This window comes from Pelophylax lessonae (genome assembly GCF_965119305.1).
Source record: "Pelophylax lessonae genome assembly, chromosome: 2".
Lineage (NCBI taxonomy): Eukaryota > Metazoa > Chordata > Amphibia > Anura > Ranidae > Pelophylax > Pelophylax lessonae.
This window is the reverse complement of record NC_138769.1, coordinates 406940353-406964265: the sequence shown is the minus strand read 5'-3', so window position 1 is coordinate 406964265 and position 23913 is coordinate 406940353. Positions and strand designations below refer to the sequence as shown.

At 38.9% G+C, this 23913-nt stretch overlaps 1 protein-coding gene across 1 annotated transcript in view; it reads left to right on the top strand.

Annotated features, from left to right (window-relative positions):
- Window positions 1-23913, top strand: part of LOC309548132 (uncharacterized protein) — a 707228-nt gene that overhangs the window by 102569 nt on the left and 580746 nt on the right. Inside the window, exons 29-34 of the mRNA XM_082248097.1 lie at window positions 47-200; window positions 1974-2125; window positions 14082-14258; window positions 15707-15916; window positions 17406-17541; window positions 20933-21076. Coding sequence (XP_082104223.1) covers window positions 47-200; window positions 1974-2125; window positions 14082-14258; window positions 15707-15916; window positions 17406-17541; window positions 20933-21076 — 973 coding nt within the window. The remainder of the gene's footprint in view (window positions 1-46; window positions 201-1973; window positions 2126-14081; window positions 14259-15706; window positions 15917-17405; window positions 17542-20932; window positions 21077-23913) is intronic.

Below are 23913 nucleotides of genomic sequence, written 5' to 3'. Positions count from 1 at the left end.
TAAGCATTCTTGGACACATTTACAGTCTTTGATTTTCTTATTGCAGTTGACCTTGCCACTGATAGAAGACCTCAGCAACACTGCAATGAGGACAAGGCACTGGAAACAACTTGTTCGTCAAACAGGAGGAATGCTCCGTGTAACTGCAGAAAGCCTAAAAGCCATGACCTTGGGTGACTTACTAGCAATGGACTTACAAAGTATGTTAATGAAATAAGAACTCCCCTAAGCATCTTCTATATGTAATGTAACATAGATATGATATTTAATAAACTTTGATGCAATAACAAAAAAATGTAAATCATTTCTACTGACAAAATACTGTCCACCTACCTGGTAAGGTAAATGATCATGAATTAGGATTTTAAGTTCTTGCCCGTGGTCCCTCATTCGATTTTCATGATTGGGCAGATATAAACCAGAAAGAGATAACTTTCTATGGTGCGTTTGTTTATTCTACATGGGCTGTGCTGTCAGTAAATTCTCATGAATCAAGAGAATGTTATTTGGTCTCCAAGTGCTGTAAAATTAGTCAAAAATGTTAATTGATTATATTTAATAATTACTAAAACCAATATCCTGATTTTATAGGAATATGACTGATAGGCAGGGCTGGCTTAAAGTCTGGAGAGGCCAGACTCTGTGACAAATACATTACTAGGACAATATAGGGGTGTGGCCAGAATATTGTGTTTTTTTTGGGCGTAGTTTAAAAAATTGGAGTTGGTGTGATCCCAGACTTAGCCTAACACATAATACCACACAGGGACAGACAAAGGAGTGCTGGAGATGGGTGTTGTACAGAGCAGTGCTGAAGGGAAGCAAAAGAAGCAAGATACAGTAGCGCTGGAAGAGATGAGCAACAGAGAGAAATTGAAACAAGAGGCAAGAAACTGGAACAAGAGGATTATATTGGGGCACTGAAGAGAGATAAGAGGGAGCAGTACAGAGAGGGTACTGGAGGTAGACAAAGAAAAGTGGGGCAATATGGGGTGAGGGCACTGAAGGAGTTCAAACGTTGCCCTACAGAGTGAGGTACTGGGCAAGGACAACAAAGTAGTACAGCGGGGACTGGGGAAGAACAAATGAAGCAATATAGGGTGAGGGCTTTGGAAATAGTCAAAAACATTTTAATGGGATGTGATTCTTAAATGGTTAAACATCTATCTCTGGACAGGGGAATGGGCTTGACAAAGATGACAAAAACAGCACAGATGGGGTGCTGGAGGTGGATGAAAGGAGCAGTACAGAGGAGAGAATGATCCTTGACCGAAACTTCTTAACCAATCACAGAAGAGTGGTAATCTGGCAACTAGCACAGTGGAACATCAGGAGTACAGATCAGATGAACATTAGGATGAACTGTAGGTCAGAAGAGAGACAGCAAAACTCAGGAGTGCTGATGATGGGGGACACGGCACAAAAATTTGCTTCTAGGTCCCATTTCCTAACAGGAACAATAGAGAAATTGATTGGACTCCCATTCATCAACCAAACATACTGAGCAGATTTCTTCCATTAAGTGTTTATTTGCAAAGTTGTGTAGCTGATGCATAACATGATCAGTAGTCTGTGCTGATTTTGTGAATCCTAAAAGCAAAAGTTTCACTTGAAATTTAATCTTTCCTTGAGACAAGGACAATCTTTCAGTTCTCTGACTCCTAGACTTCACAATAGTTCCAAAGCAATAAATTCACTTTCAGTGCAGCTGAACAAATTTAGCTTTACAGTTTAGCTTTATTGCCTAGGTATGCAGCCTGAGATTTGGAGAATGGCTGTTTACATCAGAGGATTCTGAGACAGGTATCTGGTGTCAAAACAGATTCTATCTGCAGGCTTATATTTCTTGATGTATTATTACAGAATCACGATGAAGGAAGAATTTGTCAGTGGAAATTGTAATGATACAACTTAAAGAATCTTCTATGTTTTTTTTACATTGACCCAATTCATTGTGATCTGTGATTCCATAGAACACACAGGAGATGTGAGAATGACAGTGCAACGGGCAATGAGAGATTTGACAACTGAAAGCTCTTTGAAGAATTGTGAAGAGGTCTGGCTGAGCAAAATATTTGATCTTGGCCCTCACAGCAGAGTCATATCAACCAGAGCTGAAAACGAGGTATGTACAGTAGGAAAAAACATGGCATTATATGCTCAAATAGTCCTTCCACTTATGAGATAATATCTTTAAAGGCCTTCAAGAATTAATGGTGGATACCATATAAAGGCTTCTGACAGGGGCACCAAGCCTGTGCAATGCACAGACAAAAACTGCAAATCACAATGTGTTTAGCCGTCATGGGCTGTCAATTTCAGGAAGTTAGGAGATGTTTGATGTGACAAAAGTTTTAGCGTGTTTTTTTTATTCTCATCATACCAACAAACATATAATATTATCTCTGCGGATGGTGTTGGCCCTTTTAAAGGAAAAGCAAAGGTACTTTAAGATACTTTTATGTACACTAGTATAGTATTACATGTGATGGTTTGGCAGTGCATTGACAATTACCTTTACTCAGTTATTTTTTTCAGATTATAACATAAACATGAATGTTCAGATCATCCAAGCATTCATTTTGTACTTTTGGAGCAGTTTGAGATAGATAGTTAGTCACTTTCAAAGTTAGCTTATCCCAGGGAAAGCAATAACCGATTGCAAATTTCCCTAGTTTAGTTTGGCCTAGGTTGCCTGTTGACATCCATTGATGTCCATAAATTGTGGACTTATTGGCCAGATTAGGTTATGATAATCTCATGATTAGGAGTATTTTAGTTTATTATTTTAGAATTACATGCGTTCCACTGATTTTTTTTAGACTGTAGGTTACAGATATTGAAAACCCAGCACATACATTTACACCTTTGCATTTGCATGTCCCACCAAAAAAAAAAAGAATCCTATCTATAAAGAAGAATGGCCTCATAGATAGTGCTGGTGTTGTTAACACTATATTCAATTTTTTGTAAACTATTCACAGCATACTCTGTAGGGGCCCATGTCACCAGGGAAGCCATTGATTTCTCTGGATAAGGTAGGCATAGGTATTTAATAATACTTAATAATAATATGCTCAAATGCAAGCACTTTTTTGTACTTGTGTTAGTCTTTAAATGTATCCATGTGGAGCACTTTGGATTCTAGACCTAGTCAGCACATACTAATCTACAATCTCACAGGCCACCTTCCCAGGCACTTGCCAGGCACTTTGGAAACCACAAATTTAAAACGTACATGTACATTAAAAGGATATACAATATGATAATTATCATGCTTTTTCCAATGTAATGGATATTTTTGATTCCTATGGTGGCTGATCACCATGACCAATACATTAGTTAGAAGTTTTCTGCCAATAAGAAATAACACAGCTCAGTCACGGTCACTGCATGGTCAGCTTGCCTTAAATGTTATTCCCCCCCAAGCTGAGACCTTGTGACCAGTAAAATGGTGAATGCATGTTTTCAAATAAATGCAGTTATATTTTAAAGTAGGACCATGGCCTCCCTTAAAAGAAATATATGCTGTATATAGTTTTCTTGCAGTCCCCCTTGTATACACAAAGTTCCGCAAAAATGTTGAGATTTTCATAAAAGTCAACCTAATGTAGCTTCCTAATGATGGTTTGGCAATGAAGCTGCCCTGCTCCTGAATTCAGTTGTCACTCTGCTGTGGGAGGAGAAAATGTGGCACAGGATGTGGCTATCATCATTGTCACTGCTGATTAACAAGCCTGAAGCTTGTCAATCAGCACCTGGCCACATATAGTCCTGCCCACTGCTTTCTGGATTCACATCACTATCTCTGTTGATGAAACCCTCCCACTGTGAGCTGAAGTGTTTGGGAAGGGGAGCATGTGAGACACAAGTGAAGAAGGACTTGGTATCAAATAACTCCTGGATTTGGTGCCTGTCATACAGGAACCTTTAGTTGTAGTTTATTGCAGCAATGCATGCTTCATCCATTTTAATTTCATTATATAACTTAAAAAATATATTGTTGGCCCTTTGGAATTGCCTTGATTTCTGTATACCAGTGATGACGAACCTTGGCACCCCAGATGTTTTGGAACTACATTTCCCATAATGCTCATGCACTCTGCAGTGTAATTGAGCATCATGAGAAATGTAGTTCCAAAATGTCTGGGATGCCATTACTGCTGTATAAGAAATGCTCTTATCTTCAACTACAAAAGCAGAGAAGCGCCTCTAAGTCCAGTAGGAAGGTTTATTTTAATAAACCCCAAAACAGGGCTACTTACAATAGATAGGTAAAAAACAGACACATCAATAAGTGTAGGTCAGGAATGACAGTTGCAGCAGACCACGGGAGCTGCTGGTACTATCAGGTGAAATGTAACAGGAGTCCCCGAGTGGAGGAGAAGGCCAGCCGAAGTCCTTCCTGAAGATGGTGGAGCACAGCCTGGAACACAGCCAGGAGCAGGATGATGCAGGCAGGGCTCAGGACCAGAATGCAATGCATTTTGGAGCATACACGCTCCCTTTTCAAGCCTGGCTGTGTTCAACGCTGTGCTCCACCCGCTTCAGGAAGGACTTCGGCTGGCCTCCTCTCCACACGGAGACTCCTGTCAAATTCCACCTGGCGGTACCAGCAGCTCCCGCGCCACGCTCCAATTGGCATTGCGGACCTTCTTTTATTGATGTGCCTGTTTTTTCCTATTTATTGTAAGTAGCCCTGTTGTGGGGTTTATTAAATACACCGTCCTACTGCGCTTAGAGGCTTCTCTGCTTTTGTTTTTGTCTGTATGTATCTAGAGTCTGCTAAACTCCATCAAGAAGCCTGCCCTAGTGCCTTGGACATTTTTGAACTTACTACGGACTTATACCTTATAACTACATTTCTTGCATATTAGCTATTATGACCAAACCTATGCTCCTTTAACCTCCTTTTCCTGTCTAAACTTCAACTAAGCAACAATAATATACTGTATATATAAAAGCTCTTTTTTACTTACTTCAACATTGCAAAATACACTCAAGCCATGATCTTTTTAGGATGCCAACTCACAGGGAAAGTAGTGACAGTACTTTATTTTCTCAACTTGTAGACAATTTATCCTTACTGTGGACTGTTGATCAACCAGATCTATAGAGCCTATTTGTAGCCTTTACAAGCTTTCTAAAAATGTTCTATATCTCATCTTCTGTAATGTCTTTTGAGCAGGAGTTAGTTCTTATGATCAGATTTTTACTGAAAAGAATAGATTATGCTGGTAAGCAAACCTTTGTGGTAGTACATCTTCAATCCACACATTAATGGAATCTCATTGATTGCAATAACTAAGTCAAATTATATTCTTTTCAAGAAGTTGAAACCCTAGTATTGACATGCTTTTGAGATCTTGACCTTTATTGTTTCCATTTGTTCAATGAAAGTTTGATAGTGTAAACTGTTATTTTGCATATTGAAAAAAATCGTATTTATTATTTTGTACTTATATTATGAACAGACAATGTTTTAGGTGCCATTCATGCAAAAAACTGGGTTTTATCAAACCATGTGTTAGGAGCCAGTCATGTAGAAACATAGGTAGCTCACAAAGTTATTATTGCAACTGTATTTTCTGTATGAAAAGTTAAAAGTTAGATTCTTGCTGTAGTCTAACAACCTTATCATGTAGCTATGTATCTTCATTATTGTTAAACTTTGCTTCTCGAGTCTGTCTTTTTGATTGGACTTTTTTATTCAAGGAATGATAAAGGAATTCATCTCTGCCTAAAATACATTGATTGGAAATTGTTTGAATATGTTCAAGAAATCCCATGGTGCCTCATTAACCTACAGTAGTAATCTGTTTGTAAATCATCTTAAACTGTGTGCTTATCATCAGAGTTCTTTTTAGAGTGAGAGAAAAAATTCTAGGAATAATAGTCAGCATACAGTAATAATATTACTATAAAAACAGTTATTTTGCAAACTCCATTCCCCACAGTACTCATAATGTTTTCTTGCAAAGGCTGTTGCAACCATGTATTTTAGCTGCATCTAGCAAAATCTTATATAACACATATAGTATACATTGTAACATTTTGTGTGTACATGGTATCATAATTTCATTTTAGAGAACCAACATTGGATTGTTTGGTGCTAGTAAAAAAAAGAGCCACTGTCCTAAACCATCATTAGTTAATGATGGCTGTAAGAAAGAAAATGAACTGTGATGCTAAACTGGAAAACTAGGCAATAGTTGTAGGCAAAACACGAAGTCACAACGTTTTTTTCTTTGCACTTGAGCAACTTATATGTGCCATTTTGGGACTATTTAAGAACAATATTATATACAATCCATGTTCAGAAATTGCATTTCATTTGTATGCGTTTTGAACACTTCACCCTGAGCGTTTTTTGTTGCGCGACTTGGATTTAAATATTTTTATTGTACCTGATTTTTATGCGATTTTTGGACCATAAATTGCATTCACTATTAATTTCTTGCAGCACTTAATTGCTTATGGACGTGTCCATATTATAATTTCATTTTTTTTTCCAATAAGCACTCTATATCTACCTCTACCTTCAGCACCTTATTTCTCATGCCCAATTTGGGCTTATTTATCGGTTATAGTCACTTTTTAGCACTTTTTATGTGCAATTTGCATTTTCTTTATTTTAATTTTTTGCTGATGCGATTTTGGTATAATCGCAAAAAATTCTTCTGCAACTATTAATTGTTTATTGATCACCTGACTTTTATTCATCACTTTACATTTCTTTTACCCCACACATTTCTTTTGGGGTTTATTCATATTTTCTGGCATTTCTTTTTTTGCATAGGCACTGGAACACTTTAATGAGTTTGAGATTATATTTTTTGGTGACGTTCACTATCACCTCACCAACACTTGTCACAGAGTCACTTTATGTATATTTAATTTTCACTAATATTATGGATATATGTTTATGATGCATATGTGTTTATGAGTTTTAATGGTGATTATGAAATCTAATTTTGAACTCTGTGATTACACCTGCTGAACTAGTAGAGTTGAGCCATCCCCCTATACCTATATTATACCTGCCATATTTACCTGCTATACTAGGCAGCACCATTTACCTCTCTTTTAACCATTTTAATAGTTGTAGGCAAAACTCTGTTAGCCAGGTCCTATAGCATCATACACTGCTCAAAAAAATTAAAGGGACAATTCGAAAACATATCGGATCTTAATGGGGAAAAACCTAATGCTGGATATCTATACTGATATAGACTGGGTAACGTGTTAGGAATGAAAGGATGTGACATTGTTTGATGTAAATGAAAATTATCAACCTACAGAGGGCTGAATTCAAAGACACCCCGAAAATCAAAGTGAAATAATTATGCAGCAGGCTGGTGCATTTTGCTGAAAGTTCATTGCAGCAACTTAAAATGGTACTCAGTAGTTTGTATAGCCCCCACGTGCTTGTATGCATGCCTGACAATGTTGGGTCATGCTACTAATGAGACAACGGATGGTGTCCTGGGGTATTTCCTCCCAGATCTGGACCAGGGCATCACTGAGCTCCTGAACAGATTAAGGTGCAACCTGGCGGCATCCGATGGCCCAAAACATAATGTCCCATAGGTGTTCTATTGGTTTTAGGTCAGATGAGCGTGGGGGCCATTCAATGGTATCAATTCCTTCATCCTCCAGGAACTGGCTTCAAACTCTCACCACATAAGGCCTGATATTGTCATGTACCAGGAGGAACCCAGAACCCACTGCACCAGCGTAGGGTCTTTAATGGGTCCAAGGATTTCATTCTGATACCCAGGGCCGGCGCTACCTGTAAGGCGACCCAGGCAGTCGCCTAGGGCGCCACTCAGCAGGGGGCGCCAGCATCCTACTTGTTGCACTGTCCGCAATGACTGTATGCCGGCCGGGCTGCGCAGCGCCCCTCTTGCTGTGCTGCTAACCACTGTAAACCACCTTGTGTTGTGTATCGGCTCAGCCTCGGCGGGCGGCAGCGCCCTCGGCTCGCTCGGCTCAATCATCATGTCTCTGTGTCACACAGACTGTGTGTGTGACAGGCAGTGCGTGACGTAGGTCTCCTGGCTGGCTCCAGCCTTCAGCGTCTGAAGGCTTTGCATCAGTGGCCGCACATGCGCACTACGAGGTTCCCCCTGCCTTGCCGATGACGTCACCCGGGGGAGGAGACCGGGCGGGCGCATTGCATCCAGGAGCGGGAAGGACCATTTTGAATCAGCGCTGGCACTGCGCAAGAAGGACCCGGCCGTCCCCAGACCGACACCAGTCCCCAGACCCCAGATCCATCCAGGAAGAAGGAAGAAGATCCAGCCAGGAGAAGAGGACCTGTCCAGGTCCGACCTGGTGCTGCCGTGCTGGTGCCATTTGGAACACACAAAAACAAGTTTTATGGTGAGTGAAAATGGGCATTTGCAATTAGTATATTCAGTGAGGGAGAGAGGGGTAACATTACATAAGATTTATCCTTGGGATGAAGTATAATTGTTTTATTGGGGCTGTTTTTAAATCTTCTCTACTTCTCTTGTCTTGCGCTCCCTATTTGTATTCTGCAATCTCATGTGCGGATGTGAATTCAGCCATACACTTTGTATGGCTGAAATTCGCACTGCATCCGCACCCAACACGCACATGCCCCTTTTTTTCAGCCGCATCAGGATCGGATCGCACAGTGGTTCACACTTGTGCGATCCGATCCTGTGCGCACTGTCAGATCGCACTGCGATATACGATCAAACTGGGGGTGTCGTTAACATTTAATTGACACCCCCTGTGTATCGCATATGGCAGTGCGATGAACTGCCAGATGTGCGGATGCGATGCGGGAACAGGCTGCGAATTCGCAGCCTTCCTGCATCGCACAAGTGTGAACCAAGCCTCACACTGCCATATGCGATACGCAGGGGGTGTCAATTAAATGTTAACAACACCCCCAGTTTGATCGCATATCGCAGTGCGATCTGACAGTTCGCACAGGATCGGATCGCACAAGTGTGAACCACTGTGCGATTCGATCCTGATGCGGCTGAAAAAAAGGGTCCTGTGCCAGGGCCGGTTCACATTTGTGCAATCACAGAGATCGCATGTAATTCAGAGCACACTGCTCCTAAATTACATGCGATCTCTGTGCGGTGCAAATTTCAGCCATACAATTTGTATGGCTGAATTCGCACCGCATCTGCACCCAACACGCACATGACCATTTTTTTATCCACAGCAGAATCGGATCGCATAGTGGTTCACACTAGTGCGATCTGATTCTGTGCGAACTTGCAGATCGCACTGTGATATGCGATCTGATCTGGGGGTGTCGTTAACTTTTAATTGACACCCCAGCGTATCGCATATGGCAGTGTATGTTTATGTATTAAACTATTAAAATTTGCACTTTATTTTACATTATGGCTTTTTGTGCTTTTGGGGGGGCGGCAATTTTTATTTTGCCTAGGGCGCCAAAAATCCTTGCACCGGCCCTGCTGATACCTAATGGCAGTCAGGGTGCCATTGTCTAGCCTGTAGAGGTCTGTGTGACCCTCTATTGATATGCCCCCCAGACCATCACTGACCTACCATCAAACCGGTCATGCTAACCGATATTACAGGCAGCATAACATTCTCCACAGCTTTTCCAGATCCTTTAACGTCTGTCACATGTGCTCAGGGTGAACCTGCTCTCATCTATGAAAAGCACAGGGTGCCAGTGGCAGACCTGCCAATTCTGGTGTTCAATGGCAAATGCCAATCGAGCTCCATAGTGCCGAGCAATGAGCACAGGGCCAGTAGTGAATGTCAGGTCACCCTCATGAAGTCTGTTTCTGATTGTTTGGTCAAAGACATTCACACCAGTGGCCTGCTGGAGGTCATGTAGGGCTCTGGTAGTACTCATCCTGTTCCAATTTGCACAAAGGAGCAGATACTGGCCCTTCTGATGAGGGCCCTGCCCAGCTCTCCTAGAGTAACTGCCTGTCTCCTGGAATCTCCTCCATGTTCTTGCTGGGAGACACAGCAAATCTTCTGGCAATGGCACGTATTGATGTGCCATCTTGGAGGAGTTGGACTGCCTGTTCCACCTCTATAGGGTCCACATGCTACCAGTATTGGCACTGACCCTATCCAAATGCAAAACTAGTGGAAAAAAAGTCAGAAAAGATAAGAAGGGGAAAAAAAAAATGAGTGGCCTCCACCTGTGAAATAATTCCTGTTTGGGAGGTCATCTCTTTGTTGCCCAACTAGTGCACCTGTTGTTAATTTCATTAACACCAAAGGATCTGATACTGCTTAACAACCCCCTCTGCTACTTAACATACCAGATCAATATCCCAGGAGTTTAAATGACTTGATGATCTACTCTGATTAAAAATGTGTTCCTTTAATTTTTTTGAGCAGTGTATAATATTAATAATTTGACACACTTAGGCCTCTTTCACACAGCCGTTCCGTATGTCCGTATATCACCCCATCCGTTTGCGGATGATTTACGGACATAATGCATGTCAATGGGATTGCAGATGTCAGCAGGTTGACCATCCGCTGACATCCGATTTGCATCCTTTCAGTTCTGTTCCGTTTTTTGGAACGGAACAGAACCCTATTTTTCTTCAGTTTAAAAAATGGAACGGATGCAAAATCGGATGTCAGCGGTGTCATCCGCTGACATCCGCAATCCCCATAGACATACATTATGTCCTTATATCATCCGCAAACGGATGGGATGATATGCGGACATATGGAGCGGATGACACAAGTGTGAAAGAGGCCTTAGACTAGCTGCTAGTGGTGTTGAGAATATGTATTTTCTGCTAAGACAGAGGAGCTCAGTGATATAGGAAAGACTTCTTCATACAGTATATGTATATACTGGGCAGGATATACAATAAGCTTTACAATGAAAACTGTAGATATAGAAATAAGGCAATGCAATACACTTAAGTTAGCTACTAGAAAATATTTAACATCTAACCCTATCAAATGAGTGCTATATTACTGCCTTCTTTTTTTAAATGGAAAATGTATAACATATAGGAAAGCACACATAAAACATGTGTGATTGCCCAGTGGGTGCATAATTATACCCTAACACAGAATCATTATGGATTGAGAACAGATATCATTCAAGGCAAATTGATGAGGAGTATTTTTATCCACAGATTGCCTTTTGAGAGAAATCACACTAATTTCCCTGGAGTGTTATGGTACTGATATCACAAAGAAACATCTATCTATCTATCTATCTATCTATCTATCTATCTATCTATCTATCTATCTATCTATCTATCTATCTATCTATCTATCTATCTATCTATCTATCTATCTATCTATCTATCTATCTATCTATCTATCTATCTATCTATCTATCTATCTATCTATCTATCTATCTATCTATCTATCTATCTATCTATCTATCTATCTATCTATCTATCTATCTATCTATCTATCTATCTATCTATCTATCTATCTATCTATCTATCTATCTATCTATCTATCTAATCAACCACTTCTGGACTGGAAGATTTGCCCCCTTAATGACCAGGCCATTTTTTGTGATTCTGCACTGCGTTACTTTAACGGACAATTGCACGGTCGTGCGATGCTGCACCCAACTAAAATTGATGTCCTATGTTCCCATAAATAGAGCTTTCTTTTGGTGGTATTTAATCACCTCTGCGGTTTTTATTTTTTGCACTATAAACAAAAAACAGTGACAATTTTAAAAAAACAAAAAAACAAAAATAAAACAATATTTTTTTACTTTCTGCTATATAAAATTTCCAAAAAAAAAAAAAAAAAATTAAAAATCTATTTTTTTTCATCATTTAGGCCAATTTGTGTTCTGCAACATATTTTTGGTAAAAAAAAAAAATCACAATAAGCATATTTTGAGTTATCGCATCTACAATCTAGGGGAAAGATTTATCTAATTTTTATGAATTTTTTTTTTTACTAGTAATGGTGGCGATCAGCGATTTTTAGCGGGACTGTGACATTGCAGCGGACAGATCAGGCCCCTAACTGACATTTTTGACACTTTTGGGGGGGGGGGGGATCAGAGACATTACTATAGTAATCAGTGCTAAAAATATGCACTGTTACTGTAATGACACTGGAAGGGAAGGGGTTAACCCAGGGGCGATCAAAGGATTACATGTGAGCCTAGGGGGTGTTTTCTAACTGGGGCTGGGGCTTGTGAAATTAATACAGGGACCTGTGTTCCTAAATAGGAGGAACACATGAGCTCTGTATTGATTCCAGAGACAACAACGGTCTGCTGTGTTTACAACAGCAGACTGCCGTTCTTTCTCCACGGGGAGCGATCGTGGGTGCCCGTCGGCAATCGCGACCACCGGCCCCGTGGATCTGCTTCCCCGCCGGTGAGTGCCCATGCGCCCCCAGGATCGCTTTCGCAAACCGCAGTACAGGTACGGCGATTCGCGGGAACCTGCTGACCTGCCGCCGTATAACTGCGGTGGCTGCTCGGCAAATGGTTAATCTATCTCTCTATCTATTTATCTATCTCTCTATCTATATATCTATTTCTCTTATTTCTCTATCTATTTATTTATCTCCCTGTCTATTTATCTATCTCTCTATGTAATTATCTTTCTCTCTATCTCCCGATCTATTTATCTGTCTCTGTATCTATCTATTTATCTATCTGTCTATTTTATCTATCTCTCTATCTATTTATCTATCCCTCTATCTATCGTTCTATCTATTTATCTATCTCTCTATCTATCTATTTATCTATCTATCTCTCTATCTATTTATTTATCCCTCTATCTCTCTATCTATCTATCTATCTATCTATCTATCTATCTATCTATCTATCTATCTATCTATCTATCTATCTATCTATCTATCTATCTATCTATCTATCTATCTATCTATCTATCTATCTATCTATCTATCTATCTATCTATCTATCTATCTATCTATCTATCTATCTATCTATCTATCTATCTATCTATCTATCTATCTATCTATCTATCCCTCTATCTCTCTGTCTATTTCTCTATCTCTCTATCTATTTCTCTATCTCTCTATCTATTTATTTATCCCTCTATCTCTCTGTCTATTTAGCTATCTCTCTATCTATTTATCCCTCTATCTCTCTGTCTATTTATCTATCTCTCTATCTATTTAGCTATCTCTCTATCTATTTATTTATCCCTCTATCTCTCTGTCTATTTATCTATCTGTCTATCTATCTATCTATCTATCTATCTATCTATCTATCTATCTATCTATCTATCTATCTATCTATCTATCTATCTATCTATCTATCTCTCTATCTATCTCTCTATCTATCTATCTCTCTATCTATCTATCTATCTATCTATCTATCTATCTATCTATCTATCTATCTATCTATCTATCTATCTATCTATCTATCTATCTATCTATCTATCTATCTATCTATCTATCTATCTATCTATCTATCTATCTATCTATCTATCTATCTATCTATCTATCTATCTATCTATCTATCTATCTATCTATCTATCTATCTATCTATCTATCTATCTCTCTATTTATTTATCCCTCTATCTTTCTGTCTATTTAGCTATCTCTCTATTTAGCTATCTCTCTATTTAGCTATCTCTCTATCTATTTATTTATCCCTCGATCTCTCTATCTATTTAGCTATCTCTCTATCTATTTAGCTATCTCTAAGTTTTCTTTATCTATCTAAAAAAACACGTTGAAATCTTGTCTATTCCTCTTTTGTATTCATGTAGCACCTATGCTTCATTGGTAAGTGGGGCATTTTTTATAACAAGCGTGATATATTGTCATTCATGTTGAAGAGTTTTCTATGGTTTTTAACCTATACATACGAAGATGTTGTGGAAGATTCTTGATTCCTAATCTTCATTGTAGTGGCAGCAAAATTCTATGCCTCTGAAATACAGAATTGTTATTGAAACTAGCAATTTGAAACTTCTTAGATGTCCACAGAAGTTAATACTTTAGCGCAATATATCATTTTTAGATGACTAGAGCAATAGAACAATTTGCTACTTTGTCCTGGCTGGAATGCAAGTCAATGCTATTATGTACGTAATATTTCTCTATAAATGTGCTTCATTTAGGAACTTGCAAGTTCAGTGTCTGGTAGTCACTACACTAAGGGAGACATTGGCCGAAACCTGACAACAGGAAAAGGTAGCAGGAGGCTAAGCAAACAGTCTGATCGTGGTTTTCACTTGCCAAAGAAGACAGGCAGGGGCAGCACTGTGTCCTTGTTTGAATCTCTGAGACATATAGAGGTAATCAAGTCCAATACTTTAATCCATGTTTGTAGTATTTTTCATGGTCAAAGCGCATTGTGATGATTACATTTCCTTTTCAAGCTGGAATGCTGTTATGCTGATGTACATAGTGGGTTTATGCATATGAAACCAATGTAGAGAAAAACCTTAAAGTGTGTCTAAACCCATAAACAAAATTGTAATATACAGTATTGCAGTTAATAATTCCTTAGATGTAATGGCTACAATAAATAATCTTTTTTTAAGCTTTCGTATTTCTGCCTATTTAGTTCTTAGATATACACAGTGCAGGACAGGATATGAGCTGATTTTTTTCTTTACTGGATTTAAATTAAACTTACAGTTAATGTCCTTTATCCAGCCAGTGTTTGGACAGTGAAAGTAGAAGCCTCAGTCTGGCGATCTTATCTCTCTGGTGATCTGCTATCTCCTGCTATCAATGTGCTAAATAATTAGTCCCTGTCCCAATCTGAGCTCTATTGAATCTGCAAAAAAGTGAAACAAAGTTAAATTGTATTTGAAAAAAAAAAAAAAAAAAACAGCATGTTTCATGACGTACAACATGTATTAATGATTACAGAGCTAATTTGGTATATCTGCTTGTAATTCAGCTTTAAAGCTGCTCTTGCTAATGCTCTTTCTGACCCATCTAACATAACCTGTACATAGTAGGCGTTGAAAGCTCTTCATTGCACACTCTTTACTGTCATGGCACAAACTATCTCTAGACAGCAGCTGTGAAACTCTGTGTTAATATGACTTTGCTTTAGATGTTGGAGGATTGCACAGAGTATGTCTGTATAGTAAGTCTAACCAGATGCAAGGATATCAAACCTCCATTGCCAATTGGTTGGAATCATTTTTTTCTCCTGGTTGACAGCTCACTGCAATAGCATTAATTTTTACACCTAGGTTCACAAATGCTATCTAGGAATTGCTGGAATACCATGACAGGGTGCAAAGTATACCGTACAACAGCTGTAAACATAGTACTGTCAGATGGCATAGCATGGGAATGGCAAGAGTTGCTCTAAGTAAAGCACCACATAGCTCCTCCCAGTGCAGGTATTTTTCCTCTCTGAGAAGCTGAACCTGTAGACTTTTTTTATGCATACATTAATCTATTTTTTTCTTTAATTTAGTATTAGTTTCTTTTAGCTAAATCTTAAAAGTCATTCTAAAGTTAGTTTTGTACAATTAAAGATGATAAAATATTTAAAGAAAATGATTGCTTTAAGCTACAATGGAACCTCTTAGGGGACACATACAGTTCCCATTGTTTAGCACCTAAACCCAAATCAAATACACAATATCTGTGACCTTAGATTTCATTGCCTTGTATACAATAATCATATAGATATTTTGATCTCTATATTCTTGAATTTGCAAAAGGTATTTAATATTCCCATTGTAATACTTGTATTATATATGTATATCTCAATTAGGACTTTGGCAAGGTCCAACTCCTGAGGAACACCGAGTCTATATTTGAGGAACTGGAACATCATCAGCTAGTGCTGACCAGTATTCAACCGTATGCAGAAGCTGGATCGTTTCTTGATGATGTTACAAAATGGCAGAAGAAGTTACAAGTCATTGAAACAACTGTCCAGCTATGGCTTTCCGTGCAAGATAGATGGACTCAACTTGAAGAGGTATTTATATACCCAATCTCATACTTTTAATTTATTTTATTTTAATGGCCTGTAGAAAGAGGTATACAGTCCGAGGCCTTTTTTTGAAATCTGTGGGCCTATGTGCAAGATCATAAGTCGGACCCCATTGCTTGATAGAAAAAAAAAAAGAAAAAGTGGCTTGCTTAGTGCACAGTGGTGAAGAATGGGAATGGTTTTTATTGCACCAGGGCTGTTACTAGTATAGTAAAAGACCCAGGGCACCTTTTGCCACCTCAAGTAGAGTAGTAATGCAGCGAGCTTAGCGTGCCGTAGCAAAGAGTGGGTGCAGCTAAAATGTGTTACAGTGAGAGGGGCTTAAAGGGGTATGTTAAATAAAACAAAACCCTTTTGTACATAGAAAAATGCTTAGATTACCATGCCACAGCTAAGAATCTCACAGACATGTATAGACCTCAGCACAATCTTTTATAAAAAAAATTAAGCTCTTCCATTACATATGCCTTTATATATAATGAAAATAGACAGAGAGCTAACACTTTGTCTGAGTCTACCTTAGAGAAGAACTTTGCTAGAATAGTTAAGGATGACTTAGCACACAGCAACTGTTGAGACAGTGAACACTTTGGTGAGAAGTATGTAATGTACAATATGATGTGTAACCCGATTGTGTGATCAAGGCGGTTTGCCAAAACATGTTAGCCTTCCTGTATACATCTTTCATGTAATGAATACATTTTCTATACGGATTTGGAGTTGCTGGTTCACTTACTGGATTTTGTTGCTCACTTGTTGTCTGGAGGACATCGGAGCCAGAGCACCCATCTGTGGATTCCATCCATGAACCTTATTCAGAGGTTCCCCTGTTCAGAGTGCTGCATCTGTTGTACAATATAGTGTGTATAGTGCGAGAGTATATAATGTATATAATGCAGGAGTCGGTAATCTACAATTTAGTATATATGGTGCAGGAGTGTGTAATGTACAATTTAGTGTATATAGTCCAGGAGTCGGTAATGTACAATTTAGGGTATATAGTGCAGGAGTCTGTAAGGTATGATATGGTGTATATAATGCAGGAGTCTGAGATTGAGTCTGTCCCACAGATCAATCGACCCCAGGTTGGTGTCCCCTAGCACAATAGGCCCTATCCCCCTTGGGGCCCATGTGCACCACACAAATTGCACCCATGGATGATACGCCACTGTATACAGGGCATACACAGTATTTTTAAAACTTAGGTGCCTAGATGGCTACCCTTTTCAACCCTCACCTACCCTCCCCTTCAAAAAAATATTTACGAGGGATCTTCTCACACTTTTGTATATATAACTTAGTTAAAAAAAGTGTGGAAACTTTTTGAAGAAATCTTGTATATACATTTGTGATTAGTATTCTATTTTGGAATGTTTAGAAGAACATAATATACCTATTTTTTTAATGTCAATCCATGTTTTCCACATTTAGGGGATTTTAATATGCTTAATTTCTTATTTTTTCCTGTGTTTAGGTGTTTTCCACATTAGCATTTCGTGTCGCCATGCCCAGAGAAGCCATATTATTTGCTGATGTTCATCACCATTTTTGTCGACTAATGAAATCTGTGGAAGAAAATCCAAACATTTTGCAGAATTGCATGCGAAGAGGTGAGTGGGGCCTCCATTTCTAAAGCACAAAGTAAGCCCCGTGGGAGCAGCAGCACACCAATTAGGTCATTCCTATATTCTCTCTTTCTGTAAGCATGTTCCCTGTAAGCAAGAAAGCCCTGATTGACTCAGAGGTCTGTCCCTCTTTCTCCCAGACTGGTTGCTGCTGTGTCAAGACGTGCACCCCTCTAAATGATCACATTTGATTATTATTAACCACTTCTGGGCCGAGCCTATTTCTGACACTTGTTGTTTACTTGTTGTTTAGTTTGTTAAAATCATTTTTTTTTGCTAGAAAATGACTTAGAACCCCCAAACATTATATATTTTTTTAGTAGAGACCCTAGAGAATAAAATGGAGATCGTTGCAATATTTTTTATCACATCGTATTTGCGCAGCGGTCTTCCAAACACAATTTGTTGGGAAAAAATTACAATTTTTGCATTAAAAAATAAGAAAACAGTAAAGTTAGTACAATTTTTTTCCTATAATGTGAAAGATAATGTTACGCTGAGTAAATAGATACCCAATATCTCATGCTTCAAAATTGCGCACGCTTGTGGAATGGCGAAGAAACTTTGGTGCTTCAAAAAAATCCCCATAGGTGACATTTTAAAAATTTCTACAGGTTACCAGCTTGGAGTTACAGAGGAGGTCTAGGGCTCAAATTATTGCTCTCACTCTAACGATCACGGCGATACCTCACATGTGTGGTTTGAACACCGTTTACATATGGGGCGGGACTTGTGTATGCGTTCACTTCTGCGCGCGAGCTAACAGGGACAGGGCGCTTTATTTATTTATTTATATTTCCTATTTATTTTATCTATTATTTTTTATTTTTACACAGTTTTTTAAAAAAACATTTTTTTTTATCATTTTTATTCCTATTACAAGGAATGTAAACATCCCTTGTAATAGAAATAAGCATGACCTCTTTAATGTGAGATCTGGAGACAAAAAAAAACTCAGATCTCACATCTACACTAAAAAAGAAAGAAAAGTCATTTTTTTCATAATTAAAAAAATGGGTCTTTAAATGCTTTGCTAGGAGACGACGTATGACAATGCTCCGGTCCTCCAAGGCCAAAGAGTCGAGTGAGAGCCATCTTGCCCTCACTCGACTTCCTGCCTGTGACGAGCGCAGACCAGATCATTTTCCCCGCTACCGTTGGGTTCGGTAAGTGAGGAAATGACTGGGAAGCGGCGGGAGGGGGAACACTATCTGCAGCCATAACCCCGGTATTTAACTTTAAAGTACCGAAGTATAACTGGGGCGGGCGGTCCAGAACTAGCTAATGTCAAACTCATAATGTGTAAAATATTTAATGATGGTGAATATGATAAATAATTGTAATATACAGTTATGCTCCTAAGTTTACATACCAAGGCAGAATGTATGATTTCTTGGCTATTTTTCAGAGAATATGAATGATAACACAAAAACTTTTCTTCCACTCATGGTTAGTGTTTGGCTAAAGCCATTTATTATCAATCAACTGTGTTTACTCTTTTTAAATCATAATGACAACAGAAACTACCCAAATGACCCTGATCAAAAGTTTACATACCCTGGTGATTTTGGCCTGATAACATGCATACAAGTAGACACAAAGGGGTTTTAATGGCTATTAAAGGTAACCATCCTCACCTGCAATCTGTTTGCTTGTAATTAGTGTGTCAGTTGAAAGGTCAGTTAAAAGGTCAGTTGAGTTTCTGGATTCGTGACAGACCCTTGCATCTTTCATCCAGGGCTGCACTGACGTTTCTGGATTCTGAGTCATGGGGAAAGCAAAAGAATTGTCAAAGGATCTGCAGGAAAAGGTAGCTGAACTGTAAAAAACAGGAAAGGGATATGAAAATATATCCAAGGAATTGAGAATGCCAATCAGCAGTGTTAAAAATGTAATCAAGAAGTGGAAAATTAGAGGTTCTGTCGAAACCAAACCACGGTCAAGTAGACCAACTAAGATTTCAGCCACAACTGGCAAGAAAATTGTTCGGGATGCAAAGAAAAACCCACAAATAACTTCAGGTGAAATACAGGACTCTCTGAAAACATGTGGTGTGGCTGTTTCAAGATGCACAATAAGGAGGCACTTGAAGAAAGATGAGAGGCATGGTTGAGTTGCCAGAAGACAAGCCTCAAACCTTCTGGCACAAAGTCATTTGGAGTGATGAGACCAAAATTGAGCTTTTTGGCCACAACCATAAACTCTGCATTTGGAAAGGAGTCAACAAGGCCTATGATGAAAGGTACACCATTTCTACTGTGAGACACAGAGGTGGATCGCTGATGTTTTGGGGATGTGTGAGCTACAAAGGCACAGAAAATTTGGTCAGAATTGATGGCAAAATGAATGCAGTATGTTATCAAAAAAATACTGGAGGAAAATTTGCATCCATCAGCCCGGAAGCTGTGCATGGGATGTACTTGAACATTCCAACATGACCATGATCCTAAACACAAGGCCAAGTTGACCAGTCATTGGCTAAAGCAGAATAAAGTGAAGGTTCTGGTGTGGCCATCTCAGTCTCCTGATCTCAATATATTGAGCCACTCTGGGGAGATCTCAAACGTGCAGTTCATGCAAGACAGCCCAAGAATTTACAGGAACTGGAGGCTATTTGCCAGGAAGAATGGGCAGCTTTACCCTCTGAGAAGATGGAGCTTCATCCACAAATACCACAAAGGACTTCAAGCTGTCATTGGTGTTAAAGGGGGCAATATACTGTATTTAGAACTGGGGTGTGTAAACTTTTGATCAGGGTCATTTGGGTAGTTTCTGTTGTCATTATGATTTAAAAAGAGTAAACACAGTTGATTGATAATACATGGCTTAAGTCAAACACTAACCATGAGTAAAAGAAAAGTTTTTGTGTTATCATTCATATTCTCTGAAAAATGGCCAAGAAATCATAAATTCTGCCTGGGTATATAAACTTATGAGCACAACTGTACAATGATGGTGTTGTAATGAATATAAAACATGATCAAAAGTTTTATTTAATATCAAAAGTTTTATTTAATATCTTCATAAAATTCAGCTTTTAAGGTAACCAGGCACAGTTGGGCTCATGCAATGAAAAATACAGTATATTTGCACCCTTATCTAGCTTAGCTTACGCTTATGGAGGACTTATGGCTAATGACTACACTTCTGTTAACTAGTAAACCTTGTGCCATATATTAAAGAACAATATAAACAACTATAGGGCTCTGCATTAGATATTGTTACTGCTACTTAGAAGCATCAATCTCGAGTCATCTTCAGACAAACTAAGTAAAGCCTAAGTTAGCCTGCACAGTTATAATAATTAAAGTCCAAATGTTCAGATATTTGCAAATATGTAATTTCTGATTAGTGAAGCAAAATATGTCTTTTCCAGGACTGCAGTCTCTGTTAGACATGCTGAACTACAAACTTGAGCGCTGTCAGCGTGCCGTTCGACTGCACCTGGAACAGAAGAGACTGGCTTTTCCAAGACTCTTTTTCTTGTCTTTGGAAGACACCCTTAACATTGTGTGCTATGGTAAGTCTTTCTGTAATATGTATCTTTAACCAAACCACAGCCTGAATTTCACTCATTGAATCCTTGTTTACTTATTGTCTTTTGCCATATGAAATAAATCTGTGAAATTTCTAAAGATGGGTATACACTGTGAGTTTTTTTTCGTTCAACTAGCAGGCTGCACAAAATAAAAAACCTGCAGATTCCTGCATGCACACAAGAATTATGGATACAGGGATCAACCCCACTGCTCTTGGCTGCAGCTGCTGATTGAATGCTAGTTTTCCAGCACGACCATTCGACAAAAGCCAGTCTAAAAATTGGCTTCTGTTGAACCAACAGTGCTACACACAGATTGAAGTTTAACAGGAACAGGGCAAATTGTGAATGTATAGCTTTAACGTGTAATATTCAAACTTACTAGTTTATTTGCATTTATAATTATTATTATTACTAGCAAAAGTGTGCATGTTCCAATACAGGTAATGTTGGGGAAAATAAAATAATGCTAAAGAAGATGTGTTTTTTTTTTCAGTATTGTATTTAGGGCAGTTTAGTTTATTTATTTTTTGTTTGAACAAGTCCAGGGTAGTAAAAAAGCAGTTTCTGAAGCCTTTTTGAAGCCCGTGATACCTTTAAGAACAACCAAAACAATTGACTTTTATGCATTTAACGAAAATAGCAATATTTAGTTTATTGGGGTGCCATTTAAAATGTGTAGTGTATGGTGCTGTACTGTGTATTGTCATACCTAGTGCATAACCAAAATGCAAAGGTGTGAATGAGCCCTTAGTGTATACTGGCACCATGTCAATCCATCAATGTCTTACAGATATCTGTCAGGAGTACAGAAACTGTCACCCCCCCTTTGCTTTTTGAGAGACTGAGAAGTTTAACTGTTTATTAACCACTTAAGGACCAAGCCTGTTTCTGACACATGTTGTTTACAAGTTTAAATCGGTATTTTTTACTAGAAAATTACTTAGAACCCCCAAACATATATATTTTTAGCAAAGACTCTGAAGAATAAAATGGTGGTCATTGCAATATTTTATGTCACACGGTATTTGCTTTAAAAACAATTTTGTTGGAAAAAATACACTTCACTGAATTAAAAAAAAAATAACAGTAAATTTAGCCCAATTTTGTTTGTATATTGTGAAAGATGATGTCACGCCGAGTAAAAAGATACCTAAGATGATATGGTTTAAAATTGCGCACACTCGTGGAATGGCGACAAACTACGGTACTTAAAAATCTCCATAGGCGACGCTTTAACATTTTTCAACAGTTGCCAGTTTAGAGTTACAAAGAAGGTCTTTTGCTTAAATTATTGCTCTAGCTTTGACGATCACAGTGATACCTCACATGTGTGATTTGAACAATGTTTACATTTGCGGGTGAGACTTACGTTTGCGTTTTCTTTGGTGCACGAGCACACGGAGACAGGGGCACTTTAAAAAATAATTTTTTTCCTATTTATTTTATTTTATTTTTTATTTTTTTCACTGTTCCTTTAAAAAAAAAAAAAATCTGATCACTTTTATTGCTGTCACAAGGAATGTAAAAATCCCTTATGACAGTAATAGGCAATGACAGGTACTCTTTATGGAGGGATCTGGGGTCTAAAAGACCCCAAATCCCTCTTTTGCACTTAAAAGTATTCAAAATGTCAAAATCAGCGTTTTTGAATACTGTTATTTTTTTTTTAAATCCGCCATTGGCAGCTGGGTAAACCAGAAGCGACATTGTGACAACGCTTCCAGGTTACTTCATCGGAGACATGATTGAAGCTGAATCCAGCTTTGTTCGGGACTATGACCAGCCAGCGGACGTTCCCCGGGGAGACCTGGGCAGAGTGGCGGAAGGCCACGGGAGGGGGGGTACGTCCCTTCCCGCTCCTTGTAATAAGGGCTAAGCGGCTGCTGAGCCGCATTGGTTGTTATCACCAGAAAGCTGACCGCTGGCTCTAAGAAACGGTACCAGGGTGATGCCTTTAGCTGTAGGGATCACCCTGGCACAACCACTTCTTCAAGCCGACGTACAGGTACGGAAGTGGTTAATAACAATTTTATTTGATGGATAAAGTCTCTTATACACATCGCAGTATTTTTTTTTTAATTTTTCATAATTTTCTTGCTTTAAGCAAAGTTTTGGAAAAGAGAAAAAATATCAAGTTTTATCTTGGGAAAAAAGTTCTCGCACCATTATTGCTTTTTATGGCTTTCCAATATTGTCTTTCAGATTACTCAGGTTATTTAGTAGCAGGTGCAGTGCTATGTAGTAACAACTAGCAAACAGTTAGAGTTTATGTAGACTGAAACAGTTTACAGTGGGCGGATAAGTAAAAGCTGATTTTTGATTGGCCACTGTGTTTTTTAACATTATTATTTGCTCTCTTAATATTAGGCCCCTTTCACACAGGGAAGTCTATCGGCGGACTCCGTTTTTCTCAGTGGGGGGTTGATCCACTGATCCTCCGCTTAGCAGGAGGATGACAGCTGTGTCTCTTCGCTGTGTGCGGAGACACAGCTGTCAGGTCCCCGCTGTTCTCTATGGGAGAATCGGATGGGAACGGACCGTCTGTCCGTTCTCATCCGATCCGATCCGCTGGACAGATGGAAAATAGGGTTTTCATCCGTCCAGATTTGACGGATCGGATCGGATGTCAGCGGACATGTCTCCGCTGACATCGGATGCCCCATAGAGATGCATGGGGCATCCTTTCAGATCTGCCAAAAAAACGGACAGGCAGATCTGAACGGTCTCCCTGTGTGAAAGGGGCCTTAGTCTTTGGGGTTGATTTGCTAAAACTGGAGAATGCAAAATCTGGTGCAGCTCTGCATAGAAACCAATCA